Source organism: Elgaria multicarinata, chromosome 9 (genome assembly GCF_023053635.1).
Source record: "Elgaria multicarinata webbii isolate HBS135686 ecotype San Diego chromosome 9, rElgMul1.1.pri, whole genome shotgun sequence".
In the NCBI taxonomy this organism is placed as follows: Eukaryota; Metazoa; Chordata; class Lepidosauria; order Squamata; family Anguidae; genus Elgaria; species Elgaria multicarinata.
In genome coordinates this window covers 53,323,065-53,340,920 of record NC_086179.1, presented here as the reverse complement: position 1 = coordinate 53,340,920, position 17,856 = coordinate 53,323,065, and the positions used below count along the sequence as shown (strand labels likewise).

Genomic DNA, 17,856 nt, shown 5'->3' with positions numbered 1-17,856 from the left:
TGCCTTCCCTGCTGTTTAAGTGCATTCTTATATGTGAAATAGAGATTCCAATCAACAAGTACTAGCGATTGTACGTATGGAACCTCAATGAAAGCTATTCAGTGATAGCTAATTAGTGAGAAATAAGGGCTTGAGATTTTGTGTTTGAGACCCTGGAATGGAACGAAGAATGTAAAGTATATTAGCTTTCTGACTCTTCTAACTTTATTCTATTCAAGGAAAAAAACAGAGCTAGAATACTGGACCAATATACTGGCTCAGTTAAGACATCAGCTTAACTATGCTGAGGTGTTATGTCTGAATTGACATACTATGACTTGCTCTGTCCCTGGAGGGCACTGAACCAAAATAAATAAATGACAAGCAGGTGGAAAAGAAAAATAGACATATGGAATTCTAAACCATTATTTGTCTGATTGCTTGGAAGCTCAAGCCACGATTGGTGTTCTGAACTATGGTTAGTGCAAATCATGATTTGGCATAATGCCTGAATCATCATGATTTAGTGTTCTTCCAAAGTTCAAGATGCAATCCAGACAAACTTGAGCATTTCAAAAATTTCATTGCCATAATGTCTTGTGAGTTGTCAGCTCACTCCATACATTCAATCCACACATTGAGGAAGAAATTTCCTGTGTTATTTGTTGTTGTGCAGACAGTCTAACAGGGTCAGTCCAAAACAGTCCTTATTTCCTGCAATGAGGTACTTCCTGTTGGGCTTCCTGTTTTGTGCTTCTATAAATGTGGGTTCAAAATTGTATCCCATTGGGTAAAGCGGAACCTGTAACAAATTGCCCATATTCTTCCATTCTGGTCTTTTTATACTGATGAGAATTGGAACCAGACCTCTCTGTGTTGCTAAGAGATGGGCATAGGACTTTTCCACTTTCCCTGTTCACCTACACTTTTATCAGGGGGAAGCATCACCAGTGTCCTTGTAATTTTTCCATTGTCTTTTAAACACATTTCATATCAGCATGTTTCAGAAGCTAATGCCAGTGCTGACAGTCATTTTTATGGCTTCACCAGCTGCTAAGTCAACAAGCAAGATCTTTCTCGTCCTCATTTCAGTGCAATTGCCAAGGTCTCATACACAAGCATCTTCTTCGTATGTCAAATGTTTTCTCAATCAGGCTCTCATCCACACAGGTTCTTCATCTAATCAGAAGTCATTCTGATCCTTTCAGCCTCTTTGTAGACAAGGTTTCACAAAGCCAACCCTTTCTACCACTGCTGTCATCTGTTTTAGTTAATCATTCATGCCCTGTGGTTTGCAGAATCTAGTGGTTATTTGCGCCTGGCAGAATCAGATAAACAGCTACTATCCTTGCTTAGAATGAAATGTGGAAGTACTTTAATCTGGAAAGATTTCACTGACACAAGTTGACCTATGCAGAGGACAACATAAGAACTGGAGTAATTTCCTATATCTGATATAATTTTATAATTTTATTATTTACATTCTGCTTTTTTAATGTATGGGTTTTTTTTATTGAAATCAAGTGCTGACATGATCTATCATCATGCCTAAATGGATGTTAGCTAGATTTGAAGTCCCAGGGGCCTCAGAGCCTATCAGTCAGCTGTAGCTGCACTGAGAGTGAACTTTTCCAGGGATAAGAGACTTTGTCAGTATGAGCAGCCTTGTTTTCTATACTATAAAGGACTTGTAAGCTTAATCAGTAACACTGTTACTACAAGCATCTGTCAAAAAGACTTCAGGAGATCTTACTGTGTTTTCTCTTCTTCAAATATTCAAGCCATCTGCCTCAATATTCAGGTAACATGCTTTTTAGATCATTTAAGCCATTTAATTTCCTTTAGAGACTGACTGTAATTTAACATGCTTTTGCAATTTAATTTTGTGGGTATAGGGGTGTGTGAGTGAGAGACAGAATGTAGACATTTGTTGCTTTTCATATGATATCATTAGTCTTTAGTTCATTTCAACCATTTTTGAATGCCGTTTCCAAAATGTTAATGTATTGGAAAATTTGTATTCTTTTTTTCCTTGAATCTCCTATTTTTGTAATTGTTGATGTTATGCTATCTAGTAGGCACTGCTACAATAAAAGGCTTAGAGTAAGGACTGTGATTATCAATTAAAAACAAAATGGAAACATACAAAATCCAAAAAGATTAAAATATTACTGAATTCTTATCATACCAACTTAATCCCAGCCGTTACATCTAGTCAGGACATGAATGCTGCATTGCACTTCTTGAAGACGCTCCAATTCATACTTTTGACAATTCAAGGGAGAGAACGCTATACACTAGGTGACAGAATACTCTGTGGTTTTGCATATGTGTCTATTATGGCTACAGGAGAAAATTAAATGTGATACCAATCATGCAATTACCAATTGCATGGAAATGTTTTTAAAGTGTGCATAATGGTCATGGGGGTCCCAATCCAGATTGTCACATTGGGATCAACCTGTTGTCCCGTATTGCGGTCTCAGTCTGGATTGGGGTCTTGCACCTACTATTGATATTGAAAGGAAAGCTTCTACTGGCGTGATTGGGAAGTCTCCTTCCAGTGCAAATTGGTACAGGGGCTATGATCCAGATTGGATGCCAAGGTTAAAGCCCACTATTTTCCCCATCAGGGTTCTGGTCCCATTGCAGCTATGTAAAAAATAATTCACTTAATTGTTAATTGTGTGCATAGTATCATTTGTAGTTTGGCCCACATAGAGCTGTTCAAAGATGTAACATCTTCAAATGGCTTAGGGTTTGGCTGCTGAGGGGCTGCTGCCTGCCCCATCATGAATCTCTCCCGTTATTAAAATCTATTGGGGGCTCCTTTTTAATAACACTCCCACTTGCTCAGGCCCATTTGTGAGGTGTGTGGGAAAGGGCTTTCTCCGAAGTTGTGGAATACTCTCCCTTCAGAGCTAAGATTGGACTCCCTCTCCCAGGTTTTCGGAAAGGGGTTAAGACACATCTCATAGATTTGGCCTTTTAAATTGTGAATAATGATATTAATATTTAATATTTTAACATGATTTGATTGTTTTTATGTATACATACATTATTGTTTTTATTTGAATTGTTGAATACCGCCTTGGCAATGTTCATCATAAAGAAATACTTAAATAAATAAAATTTTGATGTCACCCTCCCTTCCTTCTTCAAACAGCAGTCTCCTGAACCATGTAGAACAAAAGAACAATGCAGAAATCCCACTCAAAAAGATTAAGACCAACACCTTGAATTGAGCACAGAAAACACTTGGCAAACAATGGAGATATTTTAATATAGTGTGGTACATATAGTGTGGTACAGTCACAATAGTGTGCACCACTTAGCAGCTTAGCTGATGCATTTAGTACCATTTTGTGCCTTTGGGTCTAGCCCTGTGCAGAGCACATTGCAGTAGACAAACCACAATGTAATAAACTAAACTGTACGCTAAACATAGTTGTGCAAACACATTCCTTGCCACTACCACCATCTGAGGATCATGTAGCATCTGTACCTGAACTTTTGGCCAGTGCAACTCCTTTCCTAGCCAGGTTTTCTGCTGAACAGCAATCTGCCTTGTCTGAATTTAATCTCAGCTTGTTCATCTTCATCCAGCCCATTGTTGAACCTAGGCAATGTTCAAGAGTAGCAACCACAGCATCAGCATATTTTTGGTACTTCATTCCAAAGCTCTGGATATTTCTGTTTCATATATATATTGAATAACATTGGGGACAATGCTCTAGGCCAACAACTGTAGTGCTGAACAGGAATCTCCAAATACCACCTTCTGGACATGACCCAAAAGAAAGGATTGGAACCATCCCACCCAATCCCACCTGGCAATTAAGAAGGATACCATGGTCAATGGTATTGAATGCCCCCACGAGGTTCAAGAGGACCAATGGGGCTGTACACTCCCCATCCAGTTCTCAGTACAGGTCATTCAGCAAAGCAACCAAATCTGTCTCTGCCCCATATCCTGGCCAAAAACCCAATTGAAATGGCTCTTAATAATCAGTGTCATCCAGATGGAACTCCAATACTTAGTCACCTTTGCCAAGAATTGTACATTTGAGACTGGCCTGTAATTTCCTAAGTGTGCTGAGTTAAGGAAAGGTTTCTTCAATAAAGTTTTTACTGTTTCAAAGTATTGCTGCCTTCTTTAAACGAGGGAAATCATTTGTCCTGTAAGGAGATATTAATCATTTCCCCCCACAATGGTCAGTCCTACCGTGAGGAATTTAATTTAGCAGGAATGGCAAGGGTCAAGTAATCTGCACCTCTCCAGACACCCTGGCCACTTCCTCAAGAACTACAAACTGAAAAGAATCCAAAACAATGGTATAAGTGGTTGCCAAAGTTACAGCCACCTGATTTCCCTAGTGTTGGAGTTCAAATTGAGATGGAGCCAAGCAACTTTATGTACAAAGAATGAAGCAAATGGTTCACAGCAAGTCTCCAACTTTTCAGTCCCCCCGCCCTAGCATCCTGGTGAAGAAGGCCTCTGACAGTATGAAAAAGCATTGCTGGTCTATTCTGTGCAGATAAGTAAATTCTCTTTGTTGCTCTCACCAACATGGAGTAGATCATAAATTGGACTCTAGTCCATGATTGATCTGTTTCATCCCATGTTTTTCTCTACTGGCATTCAAACCGTTGACCCTCCTAGTTCATTGTCTTTAGCTTTAACCAGGGAGAGGTTGTTTAGGAGTAATTGTGTCAACCGCCCAGGTAATTTCCATGTTCTACATATCAGCCAAAGCTTTGACAGTACTGCTGACAGACCAGGTATGAAACTCCTCTAACACATCCAAGAAACCATTTTGATGAACCATTTTAACCAGTCTACCACCCCTGTGAAGTATCATTCTGGCAGAAAATCCAAAACTAACCCGAAAGTGATCTGTCCAAGCCATCAGTCATATGTAACTCCACTTCAGACCATCAACTCCACTGAACAGAATAACAGATCAAGTGTGTGCCATGCGGCATGCATAGGGACAGATATTAGCTCAGATAAGTCCATGATTGCCACGGTGAACATGAAATCCTGAGCCACTCCTGACTGAGTAATGTCCATGTGACAACTGAAATCCCCCACAACAAGAAACCTAGTGTAATGTAACATCAGTCCTGAAATCATCCCAGCTAGCTTATGAAGGGAGACCATTAAGCAGCGGGACCAGCAGCGGGTGGTATACCCAAAGAATCTCTACCCTGTTCCAGCCAAGCAACCACAGCAACATGCCCTCAAAGTTAGCAGACGGCTGGATGGAACATCTGATCAGTGAGGTAGAATACCTGAAGCCTGCTTACCCTCCTCACACGTGTGGACTAACTTGACAGGTAGATCTGGAAAAGACAGACTCCCGCTGATTCCTTCAATGAGGGATGTGCCAGGTCAGGTAAGTGATGTTTTTCTCAGTGACTGACCTGGCATTAAAAGGCAGGCTCTTTAGACTTGAAATTCCACTTTCGCTGTCACCATGGCTTCCTTTGTTAGATTGCAACCTGAAAGGAGGGGCGGACAATCAGAAGCCTAATCTAGTTTTCCTACAGCAGCCAGGTTAGAATCTGGGCATCACTGAGCCTGTAGAGATAGTCACATAGGTCTCTTGATTATGATTTGGGAACACAGGGAACTGATGTTCTGAAATCAGATGCAGCAACCAGAGTGTTCAGTTTGAATGTGGGAGAGCAGGTTAAGAGACGTGCTTAGCTGTGAAGCTCACTGCGTGGCCTCGGATAAGTCACTATATCTTAACCTTATTATCTTTACTGCAATGTTGTGAATATAAACAAATACTGCTCTACGCTTCTTGTAGTAATGGTGAGATTGAACAGTAACAGCATAACAGAACCAGAATGAAGTAAAGCTCTTAAAACAAATGTCAAGAATTTTTCTCCCTCCACATTCAGTCTCTACATTTAGCAGCACCTAAAGTTCTTTTTTCCTCTGCTTTTGATTTCTAAGCACAAGAGGAACTTCCCCTATGAGTCTTTTGGTGAATTAGGTCACAACATAGGGCCCTCTTATTGATATTGGGGCCCATTCTGAAAATTATGAGCATGTGTGTGGCATCCTTATGCCGTAGGAAGCTGGATTTGCTAGAATGGTATCTTGAGGGGATAAGGATACTATTGACAGCTGGCCTGGCAGGTGGATGAAGACATTAGTGTGTGCGTTTGCGTCTCGGAATATGTTAAAATAATGCGCTCTCAGCTTGACTTCTACTATTTTTCATTGTAGTTTACTAATTTTATTTTTGTATCAGCCTTTCCTCATTATGACATTCACCTCTGCACACTCCCTAAACTGAGAGATCAGGCCACCTCACAGCACGTTATTTTGCTCTGTTTTTCATTTACTTAGAATGATACTGCTTCAACTCTAAGGTCAGCCTTTGAGGGATTACTCTAGAAATTGAGAAGGCAGGATGGGTGGGGCGATGTTGATAAGCAGAATTAAATCTTGGGAACAGGAAGCAGGTAAGTGACAGAAAAGGTTCTCTGAGTTTGTCTTATGATATAGCAGATCCTTATTTCCATGTGGTTATTTTAAAACACTATTCCTAAGGTGTTAGGAGCAAAGATGTTTTATGAAGTATTCCGGGCAAACTAGAGAGGTAATATGGCCAACCATGTTTGCTGCCCGCATGTTTGCCTCCTTCGTGAACAAAGTGGGGAGGGTCTAATTTTTACATAGTGTACAGGTGAGGGGAGCTGAAACTCTCTCCTGTTTTAACTCTCCCTAGTGTCACCATGAATACTTTTCTCCCAGAACATTTTTCATACCAGAAATGAATCAGGTTGGAGAAAACATATGTGAAGCATTGAAGTTATTATGTTGGAGGATTCAATTCCCTTCACCTGTGCATTCCTTTTCATGTAAAAAATAGACCCCTTTCCCCTTTATACATTATTGGGCTAGATATTTAAATAAATATTCAAACTGGTCTGGATTCTTTCCGAGTCATAGGAACATAGGAAGCCACCTTATACTGAGTCAGACTATGGGTCTATTTAGTCCAGTATTGTTTAACCATGGTAGTTAAGCCAGAAAGCCAGGCTGTGTTCAGAAGACACCTTAAACCATGGCTTTAACCATGGTGTATAAAGCAGAAAGCATTATTCACCATGGCTAAAGCCATGGTTTAAGGTGTCTTCTGAACGCAGCCTGGCTTTCTGGCTTAGCCACCATGGTTAGAGCCCACTGACTGGCAGCAGCTTCCCAGGGTTTCAGGCAGGGTTTTTCCTCTGCCCTACCTGGAGATGCCAGGGATCGAACATGGGGCCTTCTGCATGCAAAACAGATTTTCTACCACTGAGCTCCCTTGGATGCTGGATACTGAAAAAGACCCAGATAAATGTATTGGAACTGGCAGTTCTGAAAGGCCACAGTTAAAAGAATGGGCTTGGGGCATAAAATAACCAAGGCTTTATATACTGAGGAACAGTTCATAAGGAAAGAGGAAAGAGTTTCTCCTGTTTGAGATTTCAGCTGAGCCCATCACAAGAGTGCATCACACACACGCACACACAGTTGTGGATTTCTTAATTGAAAACACTGTGGACAAAATTAAACATTTTATAAAATTTACTTACTGATGGCTAGAAGAACACTTCTGCTTAGATTCAGCATGAACTGCAAAACTTTACCAATTCTTAGAAATATCATTGTTTTGAATATGAGTGAGACTGGAGAAAACACATAGTCAATTGTTTTCTACAATGAAGGAATATATTAGGTGTGGAAAAAGATAAAACTGTCTTTCTTTAATATGATGGAACCTCTAAAATATTTTTTTTACCTGGACTTATTTCTTTATTTCAAATGACCCCATTATCAGTCTTAGTTCAAAGGTTAGCATGGGGGAAATTACTTAATGGCTTCATTTGGATACATAAAAGCCATTACAAGACATTAAACGAGGAGATTTAGCAATCTCAGACATTCAATGTACTAAGATGTGGAACAGTTCAGGGTGTCTTTGAGTTGACGACCCTCACCCACCCACCTCACACTGGATATTTTCCAGGGACATTTTCCAGGGAAATCTTAAGTATTTTGTTATGACAGATCTCAAAATGTAAAATTGTCTCTTTAGTCCTAATCCAGTTACTTCATCAACAGTAGAGGTTTAAAAAACTTGGAAGATCAAATTGTCACCAAGTATTAATTATAAATAAAGATAAATAAAATCTAGATGAATATACTTGATAGATTTAAAAATGGGCTTTCTAGATTTGTGGATGTTTGTAAGAGCAGGAATTTTATATCCCTGGAGCAGGAATTACATATCCCTTGGTTTATTGATTTACAACTTAATCACTGTCTCAACTGGAGAACTGTTACAATTCAAATCTCTAGAGGATAGATGGAATTTGAATTAATATGGCACTCCAAGGGCTTGATTTCCCAGTTGAATCAGATATGCAAACTTAGCTACAAAGAACTACCTGGATAATCATCTGCCTAGAACACGGAGGCTTAGGTGAAAATTGCCCCTGAGGAATGGAAAAGCATCTGGTCTCAACACTCAACATTGTCACTATGTGCTAATGTTTTTTTCAAGTTTGTTTAAAATAATATCCAGATGGTACCTGACACTAGTTAAAATAAGTTTCGTTTACAGCAAGTTTCCTGGGATTTGTTGACAGGGTTGTCATCAGAAAAGTACTTCTGTACGCATGTGGTGGCTGCCCCTCCCCTGCCTTGGTAGATGGCTGAGATGGAGTCTTAAAGATAGTATTAAACTCCTAAGGAGTGTTTCTTCCTGTGCATTTGTAACGTGTACATTTTAAGATTAACAAAAATTGTGAATGTTGCTGTGATTGCAGCAAAGCCCAATGAAGTGATTGCTAGATTTTGAAAAGCTGAAACAATGGAGTGTCTGCTCAGATAAGTTTGGTTGTGAACATTGCACTCAGTTTGTTTGCTTACCTTTTCCATGGCAAGACACTTGAGCTGGAATTGTTGGGAGGAGATCTGCATGTTGCTTTTATTATCATTTCCTTGAGTGTTGCCCAGCAGTACCTGGAAGAGCAAAACTCACAATCGTAGAGTTTCTCATTTTACAAGCCACTCATTGTTAAAGGCAGAGTGTGGAACAATCAATCTAGCCCTAAAGCTGTTGGGTTGTACAAAAATATTATACCTTATAATGAGAAGTGCTTTGTATCATAGTTTTGTAGCTTGCATTTCATTTCAAATGTTATGTCTCCTTATTATTTTTCTCTATATAGCTTCACATATTATTATTGAAATGGCATGTTTTGAAATTTAAAGGAAGACCCAAGCATGCAGTGTGTAAGGGAAGAGCCCAAGAATGCAGAAACATTTTCTGTGTCTTGCAAGTATTCTCCAGAACAAATTAAATAAATCATAATGGCTAATGTAGACTGTTAGGAAAGATTAATTGCCTTCCTGGAGTAAATGTTGGAGATGCTTCACACCGGTTGTTGTGTGTCGTAAGAGAGTGTAAATATACAGCTCATGTCTATACCAGCATCAGGGAACATTAATTATAGAAGTCAAATACTCTTATATTCATCATGGCACCATAGAACTCTCATTAGTTTTAGGACTGAGCTGTATAAATCTCTGAGAGGCATTGTAGTCTTTAGGGATTTGAAGAATTTTTCATCCATTTCAAGATTTGCCCTTTGACACATCAGAGGCTTTGATGCATCAGATTCTAATGTAACATTTGGCATTGACAGGAATGGATTTTGGCAGGAGAGGGTGGAATGGATCCGGGTATCCATATGATATTGAAAAGTCTTGTGACATGTGAAAGACTAACATAATAAATTTGTGGCATAATACCATGGGGAGGATGGGGTGGGCAAATCTGCTTCTTCCAGTCCAGTTGCACACACCTAAATTTGGGCTTAACCCTCTTGCAACAGTTTAATATGGCTACCTCTCTGGAAATCCATATAACGTTGCTGGCAGTGATCTGAACATAGAATACTGGATTTTGTTTGGGTCCTGTTCATATGATTGTCTAGAAAGGTTCTAAAATTATAACTGGGATACAGTAGAATCTACCAGTTCTGACTCCTGATCTGGAAATGAAATGCCTTGCGTTCCTTACGCTGTTGTGTTTTCGCTACAGTAACTTACTTGGATGTAGCATACCTCCAATTTGAAATCGTTCTTTTTTGGTCTTCACTGTATATTTTAGAACAAATTTGGAGCAGTGATTAGTCTGGATGTGGGTTCAGATTGCAACCCTGTCATGAACTTGCTGTCTCTGCTGTCTCAACCATAGTTATTTGACTCATGTGAAGTTGTGTTTAACACATGCAATCTTCCCCCACTCCCGGCATTAACCATTACCATTACATCAAATCCAATTGTGACCTCCCATGTAAGAATAGTACGGCTGAGCAATGTAGTCCAAGTTGTTTATATATTTATTGTGGCTTTTTATTATTTTAAAAGTAGCCAGTTCATCTTCTAGAGGAGCCACTGATTCCACCCCCAAATTTCATAATCTTTATTTTTAGATAGCAGCACAGTATGTTGGGAGCTGTATGTATGTTGCTGTCTTTCGTAGCACTTATTTTCATGACATTGTTAAAACTATGCATTGTAGTTAAGTGAGTCAGTGTTCTGAGTTAGCTTTTCTAACCTTTGATTATATGGGAGTTGCTACTTCTTATACAATGAGTTGGCAGATTTAAAGCCGAATCTGCCACAAGCGCTTTCAATTTGTACATCAGAAAGTTTGCTTCACAAATGATAATTATTATTGAAGTACCTTATTCACACACAATGTAGAAAACATAGTCAGCACAATTTCCCCCCCTCCCCCAGTTTTATCATTTTCTTATAAATAAGGACTTGTCTTCTACTATTTACTCAAAGTAAAGGTGATGAACATTCAGATGCGGGGAAATCCGTTTTTCTACTTGGTAAATGAAATGTGTATTAATGCATTCTGATTTTATACTTTAATCCAAGCACAAATAATTATCTTGCTATAGATTTAATTTAGAGTGTTTTATGGCACAAGAGAGGGTGTTGTTGGACTACAACTCCCATCTTCTCTCACTGTTTGCCCTGCTGGCTGGGGATGATGGGATTTGGGAATCCAACATCTGGAGGGCCACAGGTTCCCCACCTGGTTTATGGTATTCAAGAACACTCAACAAAACCAATCCAGGTCTAGAAAACCTAGTCCTAACTCTAGTATAACATAATACTAAAGAAATCATGGTGGAGGAGAGAAGAAAAACTTAGGAGTAAAATGAACCAAAGGGAACACTATTACAATTACTTTGTCAGATATATTAATCACATTCTTTGAAAAAAACATTTGGGTGATCTACCATGTACTAAGACAATTTCTAGGACCTTTGCATATGTATGGTGACCTTATGGAAAGGAGGACAGGGTTTCTGTATCTTTAAAAGTTGCATAGAAAAGGGAATTTCAGCAGGTTTCATTTGTATGTATGCAGCACCTGGTAAAATTCCCTCTTCATCACAACAGTTAAAGCTGCAGCAGCCCTTCCTCTTTTGTATGTGGTCACTCTACTGTATCTCCTACATATTTAACTGTTGTGATGAAGAGGGAATTTCACCTGCTGCTGCATGCATACCTGCTGAAATTCCGTTTTCTATGCAACTGTTATTGATAAAGGAGCCCTGTCCTCCTTTCCATATGGTCTTTTCCCTATGAATATGTGGAACAGCTGCTATGTGTTTTTTTAAAGACAAGGTTTTTTTTAAAAAAGGTTCAAAACTAGAATGTGTACAGTGTGGTTTATTGGTATAATATATTTCTGTTTAATCAAAAGAGGAGACACAGACCCACAAAACCTTGTTAGGAATAAGGCTGTGGTTTGAATAAACTATTGCTTGTTTAAATATTTAATAACAGATCTGGCTAAAGTGTGGATTCTTGACATTAACCACAAAACGGTCTGCTAAAATAAGTAGCAGCTCTTATCTCTGGAAACTTTCACAGCGGTGCCAAGACGTGCTGGAAATAGACACTGAAGCTCTATACACAAGTCTAAAGAACAGTTTGAAAATCTAAAGCTGAGAATTAAAAGAGGCAAAAAATTGAGCATGAAAGTTTATTTAAAGAATAATGACTTTGGAAGTTGTTTATTACTACCTTTGTTTACATACTGAAAACGTGTTCTAGAAAATATTTGTGTTCTAATTCATGATGAACACACATCCCTTAAACACAAAAAACATATAATTCAGTTCCTGTAGCAATGGAACTCAGTAGTTGGTCTTGAAATATGTTGGCTGTTATACAATATTGACTGGTTTAAATATGTTTTGTAGGATTATTTAACCATTCACAAGTATGGCAATGCTGCCAGAAAGGACCTATGGAACACACTGTCGGAGGTAAAGAACTTTAATAACATGCTTATGGTACAAGTGTGGCTATTATTTTATGCTAACATTAACAGCTGTAAATTTTCATACTGAAACTTGTACGTTCCAAGTTAAAAAAATGTGCTTAGGAAAGAGCTTAATATGTAGTTCTAGAACCTGGTTTTCATTCACTACTCAACACTGAAGCATTTGAATTCAAACTAGAAAGCCTTTGAGCACAAGCCAAGTGACTCCCACTTACCGCTGTATAAACACCATTTGCTTTCGGGTTTCTGAAATTAGGGGTAGTGACTTCCAGGCTGGCTCAAGCCTTCATAGAAGAATTTTACAAACTGGAATCACACTGAGATTGGTAATAATTATAGGGTGACCATATGAAAAGGAGGACAGGGCTCCTGTGTCTTTAACAGTTGCATAGAAAAAGGAATTTCAGCAGGTGGCATTTGTATATATGGGGAACCTGGGAAAATTTCTTCTTCATCACAAAAGTTAAAGCTGCAGGAGTCCTGCCCTTTTTAAATCTGGTCACTCTAGTATAGCTCCTGCACCTTTAACTATTGTGATGAAGAGGGAATTTCACCAGGTTCTCCATATATACAAATGACACCTGCTGAAATTCCCTTTTCTATGCAACTGTTAAAGATACAGGAGCCCTGTCCTCCTTTTCATATGGTTACCCTAGGTAATATGGAAGATATATATTCTTCATTCATTCTTAATATCACATGCATATTGCTGAGCTATTACCCTTATTAATATTGATAAAAGACAGTAATATTCATTTCAACTGAAGCAACGTGGGTCTAGAAATGAAAGAACCAGGAAATGATAAAGGGTTTTCCTGATATTGGCTTCTTTTTAAGTGTTAGCAGAATATGTGCACATCCACATAAGCTTTAGGAAGAACATTCCAATGTTTTCTTTTGGAGTGAAATTGACTAGAAGGCAAACTGCTTATGGTTTGGTCTAGTCAACTACAAATCTCCAGAGATCAGGTTAAGAGATCAGGTAAGTGGTGCAAAACCATGTGCCTACTTCTCTAGTCATTTACTGTTCTGGAAAAACTTTCCCTAGTCTGCCCTTACTGCATTTAAAAGTTACAGTGGCATTGACTTTAACTGCAGCTTGACTGGAACCATGTTTCATGGTTTAAATGGTTAGTATAAAATTAAAATTAGTAGATAAAAATGGTCCTGTAGCCATTTTCTATCTTGTTTCTCTTAATAATATTGCAACTAAAATCGATAGTCTTCAGTTCTTATTTCTTGTTAGCTATTGATGATCAGGTAAACTAATTAAGAGATCCCTCTATTTATCCAAAGCCCTGCAGGCAGGAGCCAAACCGGGTGGGAAGAGCGATGGATGCAATTTTTTACAGTTTAAATTAAATAATTCAGTTTATTATTAAGCGTATCAATTCCTTGAAATTATTTTAATTATATATCCACAGCTGTGTTTATGTCTGTTTTAAACAAACTTAGAATAATAAATCTTTATAGAACATTAATATAGTATGTGCACTGGTAAAAAAATTGAACTTAGAAGTGATGCAAATAATATCACCTCCCCCCTGCCTAAAAAAAGAGTAAATATGATAATACTAGTGATATTGCATCAATATCTTAAACAGGGGTTTGTGTTTCTTTCTTTGTTTGTTTGTTTTGAAGGCCCTTAAGAAGGTTGGAAAAATTGTGAATATCCAAGAAGTAATGGATCAGTGGACACTCCAGATGGGTTATCCTGTTATAACTATCATGGGAAATGAAACTGCAGACAATGTTATAAGAATCTCCCAAGAACACTTTATTTATGACCTTGATGTTAAAACCAAAGATCCTGGCCTTGGAAACAACAGGTATTTACATTTCCTAGTAGAAGTGCTTTACTTTGCAGTTGTCTTGATGCTATTGTTTTGTAATTGGAAATCCCCATAGAAACGGTTGAATGAAAATTATAAGTAAAGTACTGATGTGACAGGATTGCCTTCCCATGAATTATTAAAAACACAACCACCATTCTTTCATTAAATTATCAGCATCTACACTTTTCCATCTTAAATATCTTTTTTCTTCTTTTTTTCTTTTAGACATCCTGCACATTTTTAAGTAGGTGGAGATAAAGATATAAAGTGCATTACCAGATGGAGGGCCATGGTCTTATCCCAGTTAATTTATCCTCATGTTCACCTAATCCAGTGGGCTAGCACTGAGGAAAGAACAGTTAAACAAACATTAAACACAGGGATGGAAAAGCTTTCTTGGTTCTTCAGCACTGAACTCATATTCAATTTAGCAGAGATATGTAAGTGATAAACAAGCCCAAGTCCATTAAATAGGGCACTTAAGCATTTATTTTTTTTAAAAAAAAGAGAGATAAAAGAATGCAATCTTGTTGAAGATGATTGCACTTATTCATGTCTTGGTATGCTACAGCTGTTTAAAGTACTTTTCTGAAGTAGGATTTGTTATAAATACAAGTGGAACCCTATAGCAATTGACAGAAAACATTCATCTAATTGTTCGCATGTCTTGGCATTTTCTGCCACGTGTGCTCCTACACATTTATTTAAGTGTACATATAGAATCATAGAATAGTACAGTTGGAAGAGGCCTATAAGGCCATTGAGTCCAACCCCCTGCTCAATGCAGGAATCCACCCTAAGTATACCTGACAGATGGTTGTCCAGCTACCTCTTGAATGCCTCTAGTGTGGGAGAGACCATAACCTCCCTAGGTAACTGGTTCCATTGTCATACTGCTCTAACAGTCAGGAAGTTTTTCCTGATGTCCAGCTGGAATCTGACTTCCTGTATCTTCAGCCCATTATTCCATGTCCTGCACTCTGGGATGATTGAGAAGAGATCCTGGCCCTCCTCTGTGTGACAACCTTTTAAGTAGTGCTTAAAAGGTCATCACACAGAGGAGGGCCAGGATCTCTTCTTGATCATCCCAGAGTGCAGGTCACGGAATAACGGGCTGAAGTGAGAGGAAATCAGATTCCTCTCCTGAAATTGAGGTCCTCTCCTGAAAAGAACGGTGACTGCATTTTTGTCTCTAATGATGATGCTAGTTTCCGGAAGGAGAAGGAAGAATCAGAAGATACATTAGAAATCCAACCCAGCTTTCCACACACCACTGCTTTACCTTTGGTTGCTAGGGTCTTTGGGTAGATGTTTACTCTTCAAATATTACAATGTTTGTGAACATTCCCCGGCATCTTAGAAGATATTCTAATAGATGGGATGGGTCATTTCAATAGCAGGAAGTCTGACAGCTTTGGTTTCCAGGTTTCTGTGACGTCACCGCTGTACAGCCTGTGGCTAGGGAGGGCATGCAGGCTGATAATAGTTAAAGCCAGTTTGTGTTTTATTCAGTTCTGTTCTTTTTGGAATTTTTGTAACTTTTTCATAAACGGAGTAAATCACTACTTTGGTGCAGATCTGTGATGTGTCATTTGTATATCTGTTATTATGTTAAGCATCCTAAAATGTGTTCACAATGTGTGTGTTGGAAGATAGGGTAGAGATCAAAAATAGGATATGGTTTGTGTGTTTGTAACGAAGAGATCACATCACGTAACTGTTACTGTATTCTGTGGAAGACTTGTTGGATAAATCAGTTCTACTACGCTGAATGTTGGTTGCAGTCCCATTACAATAAGTTTTGTCAAATATAGGGGGTTTAATCCAGAAAGATGCCTGCCCAAGGCCAACCTGTGTGCAAGGAATTAACGTGCATGTTTTTAATAGTTAAATAGCTGCAGGGGATAGGTAAGGTATGCCTCCGTCCCAGACTTAATAGCAGCGTTTGGGAAGGAGGTGAGTGTTGTTGGCACCACAGGGGGACAATGACCGTTCCAACATCCCATTGTTCCAGTTCTGCCTCGTACACGCACACACAAGGCTATTTACTTTATATATATATATATATATATATATATATATATATATATGCATGTTCATCGCCTACACATAATCAATGTTAAGAACATAACATAAATGCCATTCTGGGTCAGACCAAGGGTCCATCTAGTCCAGCACTCTGTTCACACAGTGGCCAACCAGCCATTGGCCAGGGACCAACAAGGCAGGACATGGTGCAACAGCATCCTCCCACCCATGTTCCCCAGCAACTGTTGCATACAGGCTTACTGGCTCAAATACTGGAAATAGCACACAACCATCAGGGCTAGTAGCCATGGATAGCCTTCAACTCCAGGAATTTATCCAACCCCCTTTTAAAGCCATCCAAATTGGTGGCCATCACTACAACTTGGGGTAGTGAGTTCCATAATTTAACTATGCACTGTGTGAAGAAGTACTTCTTATTTGTCCTGGATCTCCCACTAATCAGCTTCATGGGATGACTCTGTGTTCTAGTATTTTGAGAGAGGGAGAAAAATGTCTCCTTATCCACATTCTCCATACCATGCATAATTTTGTACACCTCTATTATGTCTTCCCTTAGCCTCCTTTTTTTCCAAGCTAAACAATTATTATTATTATTATTATTATTATTATTATTATTATTATTAGCATTTTTATACCGCCCAATAGCCGAAGCTCCCTGGGCGGTTCACAAAAACCTTCCCTCATAGGGGAGATGCTCCAGCCCCTTAATCATTTCTGCACTGTTATATCTGTTTTGGTGCTTAATTTCATTTATTGGAACATAGGTATATCATGCATGTCTTTCTATAACTTCCAAGAAAGTATGTTGGTTTACACACAGGTTGATAACCTTGCTAAACCCTTATGCAATAATTCCCCAATCTCTGCAAGTTTGTCTGCCTCCTCCTGTTGAATTGCTTTACTGACACAGATGAGAGAGTTGACCACCTGAAAGTTGAGAAGGAAGAGGAAGTAATAGACAGAGGGAACCTATAATCTTTAATCTGCAATCCCCTTTTCCTAGGAACTGGTAACTGTGGCGTTACACCCCACAAGTCAGTTCCCTAATGTATATCTGTATTGGTAAGTCTGTGGTGTGTTTAGAATGTTGACCTGAGTGGGTGGAGTTAGAATGTCTTGGGAGGAGGAGTGATATATAAGGGAATGACTGAGGAAGGGAATGATTGAGGAATGATTGAAGGAGACTTTTAGGTACTCTTAGAATCTTTAGCCTTTAGTGCTTTCGCTCTCTGTGTGTATAGTACTTCGGTTCTGGAGAGATTGAGGTTCAGTATAGAGAGTTGTGTTTAGTGAAGGTGGGGTGCAGATAGACAGTTTGTATATAAAAAACAATAGTGATAATAAAGTTCAAGAGTGATTGTGTGAGAGAAAGGAAAGCGTGTATGTGAATGAGTGAAAGGATTGGATGAAAGGTTTCAAAAAGGTTTTTAAATGTTTTATTCCTAAACAAAGCTTGTGAACTTTTAAAATAAATTTTAATTATTTTGTTTTAACCACCACAAAAATCCCACGTGTCTGTTTGGCATTTATCATCTGAAGTTTATTCATTTAACACCCACTCTGACAATCATTCACCTCAGCACATGTAATTCACAGCACATTAT

The 17,856-nt window shown here is 38.7% G+C and overlaps 1 protein-coding gene across 1 annotated transcript in view; it reads left to right on the top strand.

Moving 5' to 3' along the window:
- Window positions 1-17,856, top strand: part of TRHDE (thyrotropin releasing hormone degrading enzyme) — a 280,840-nt gene that overhangs the window by 192,628 nt on the left and 70,356 nt on the right. The window contains exons 8-9 of the mRNA XM_063133867.1: window positions 12,286-12,351; window positions 14,010-14,197. Of these exons, the coding sequence (XP_062989937.1) occupies window positions 12,286-12,351; window positions 14,010-14,197 (254 nt within the window). The remainder of the gene's footprint in view (window positions 1-12,285; window positions 12,352-14,009; window positions 14,198-17,856) is intronic.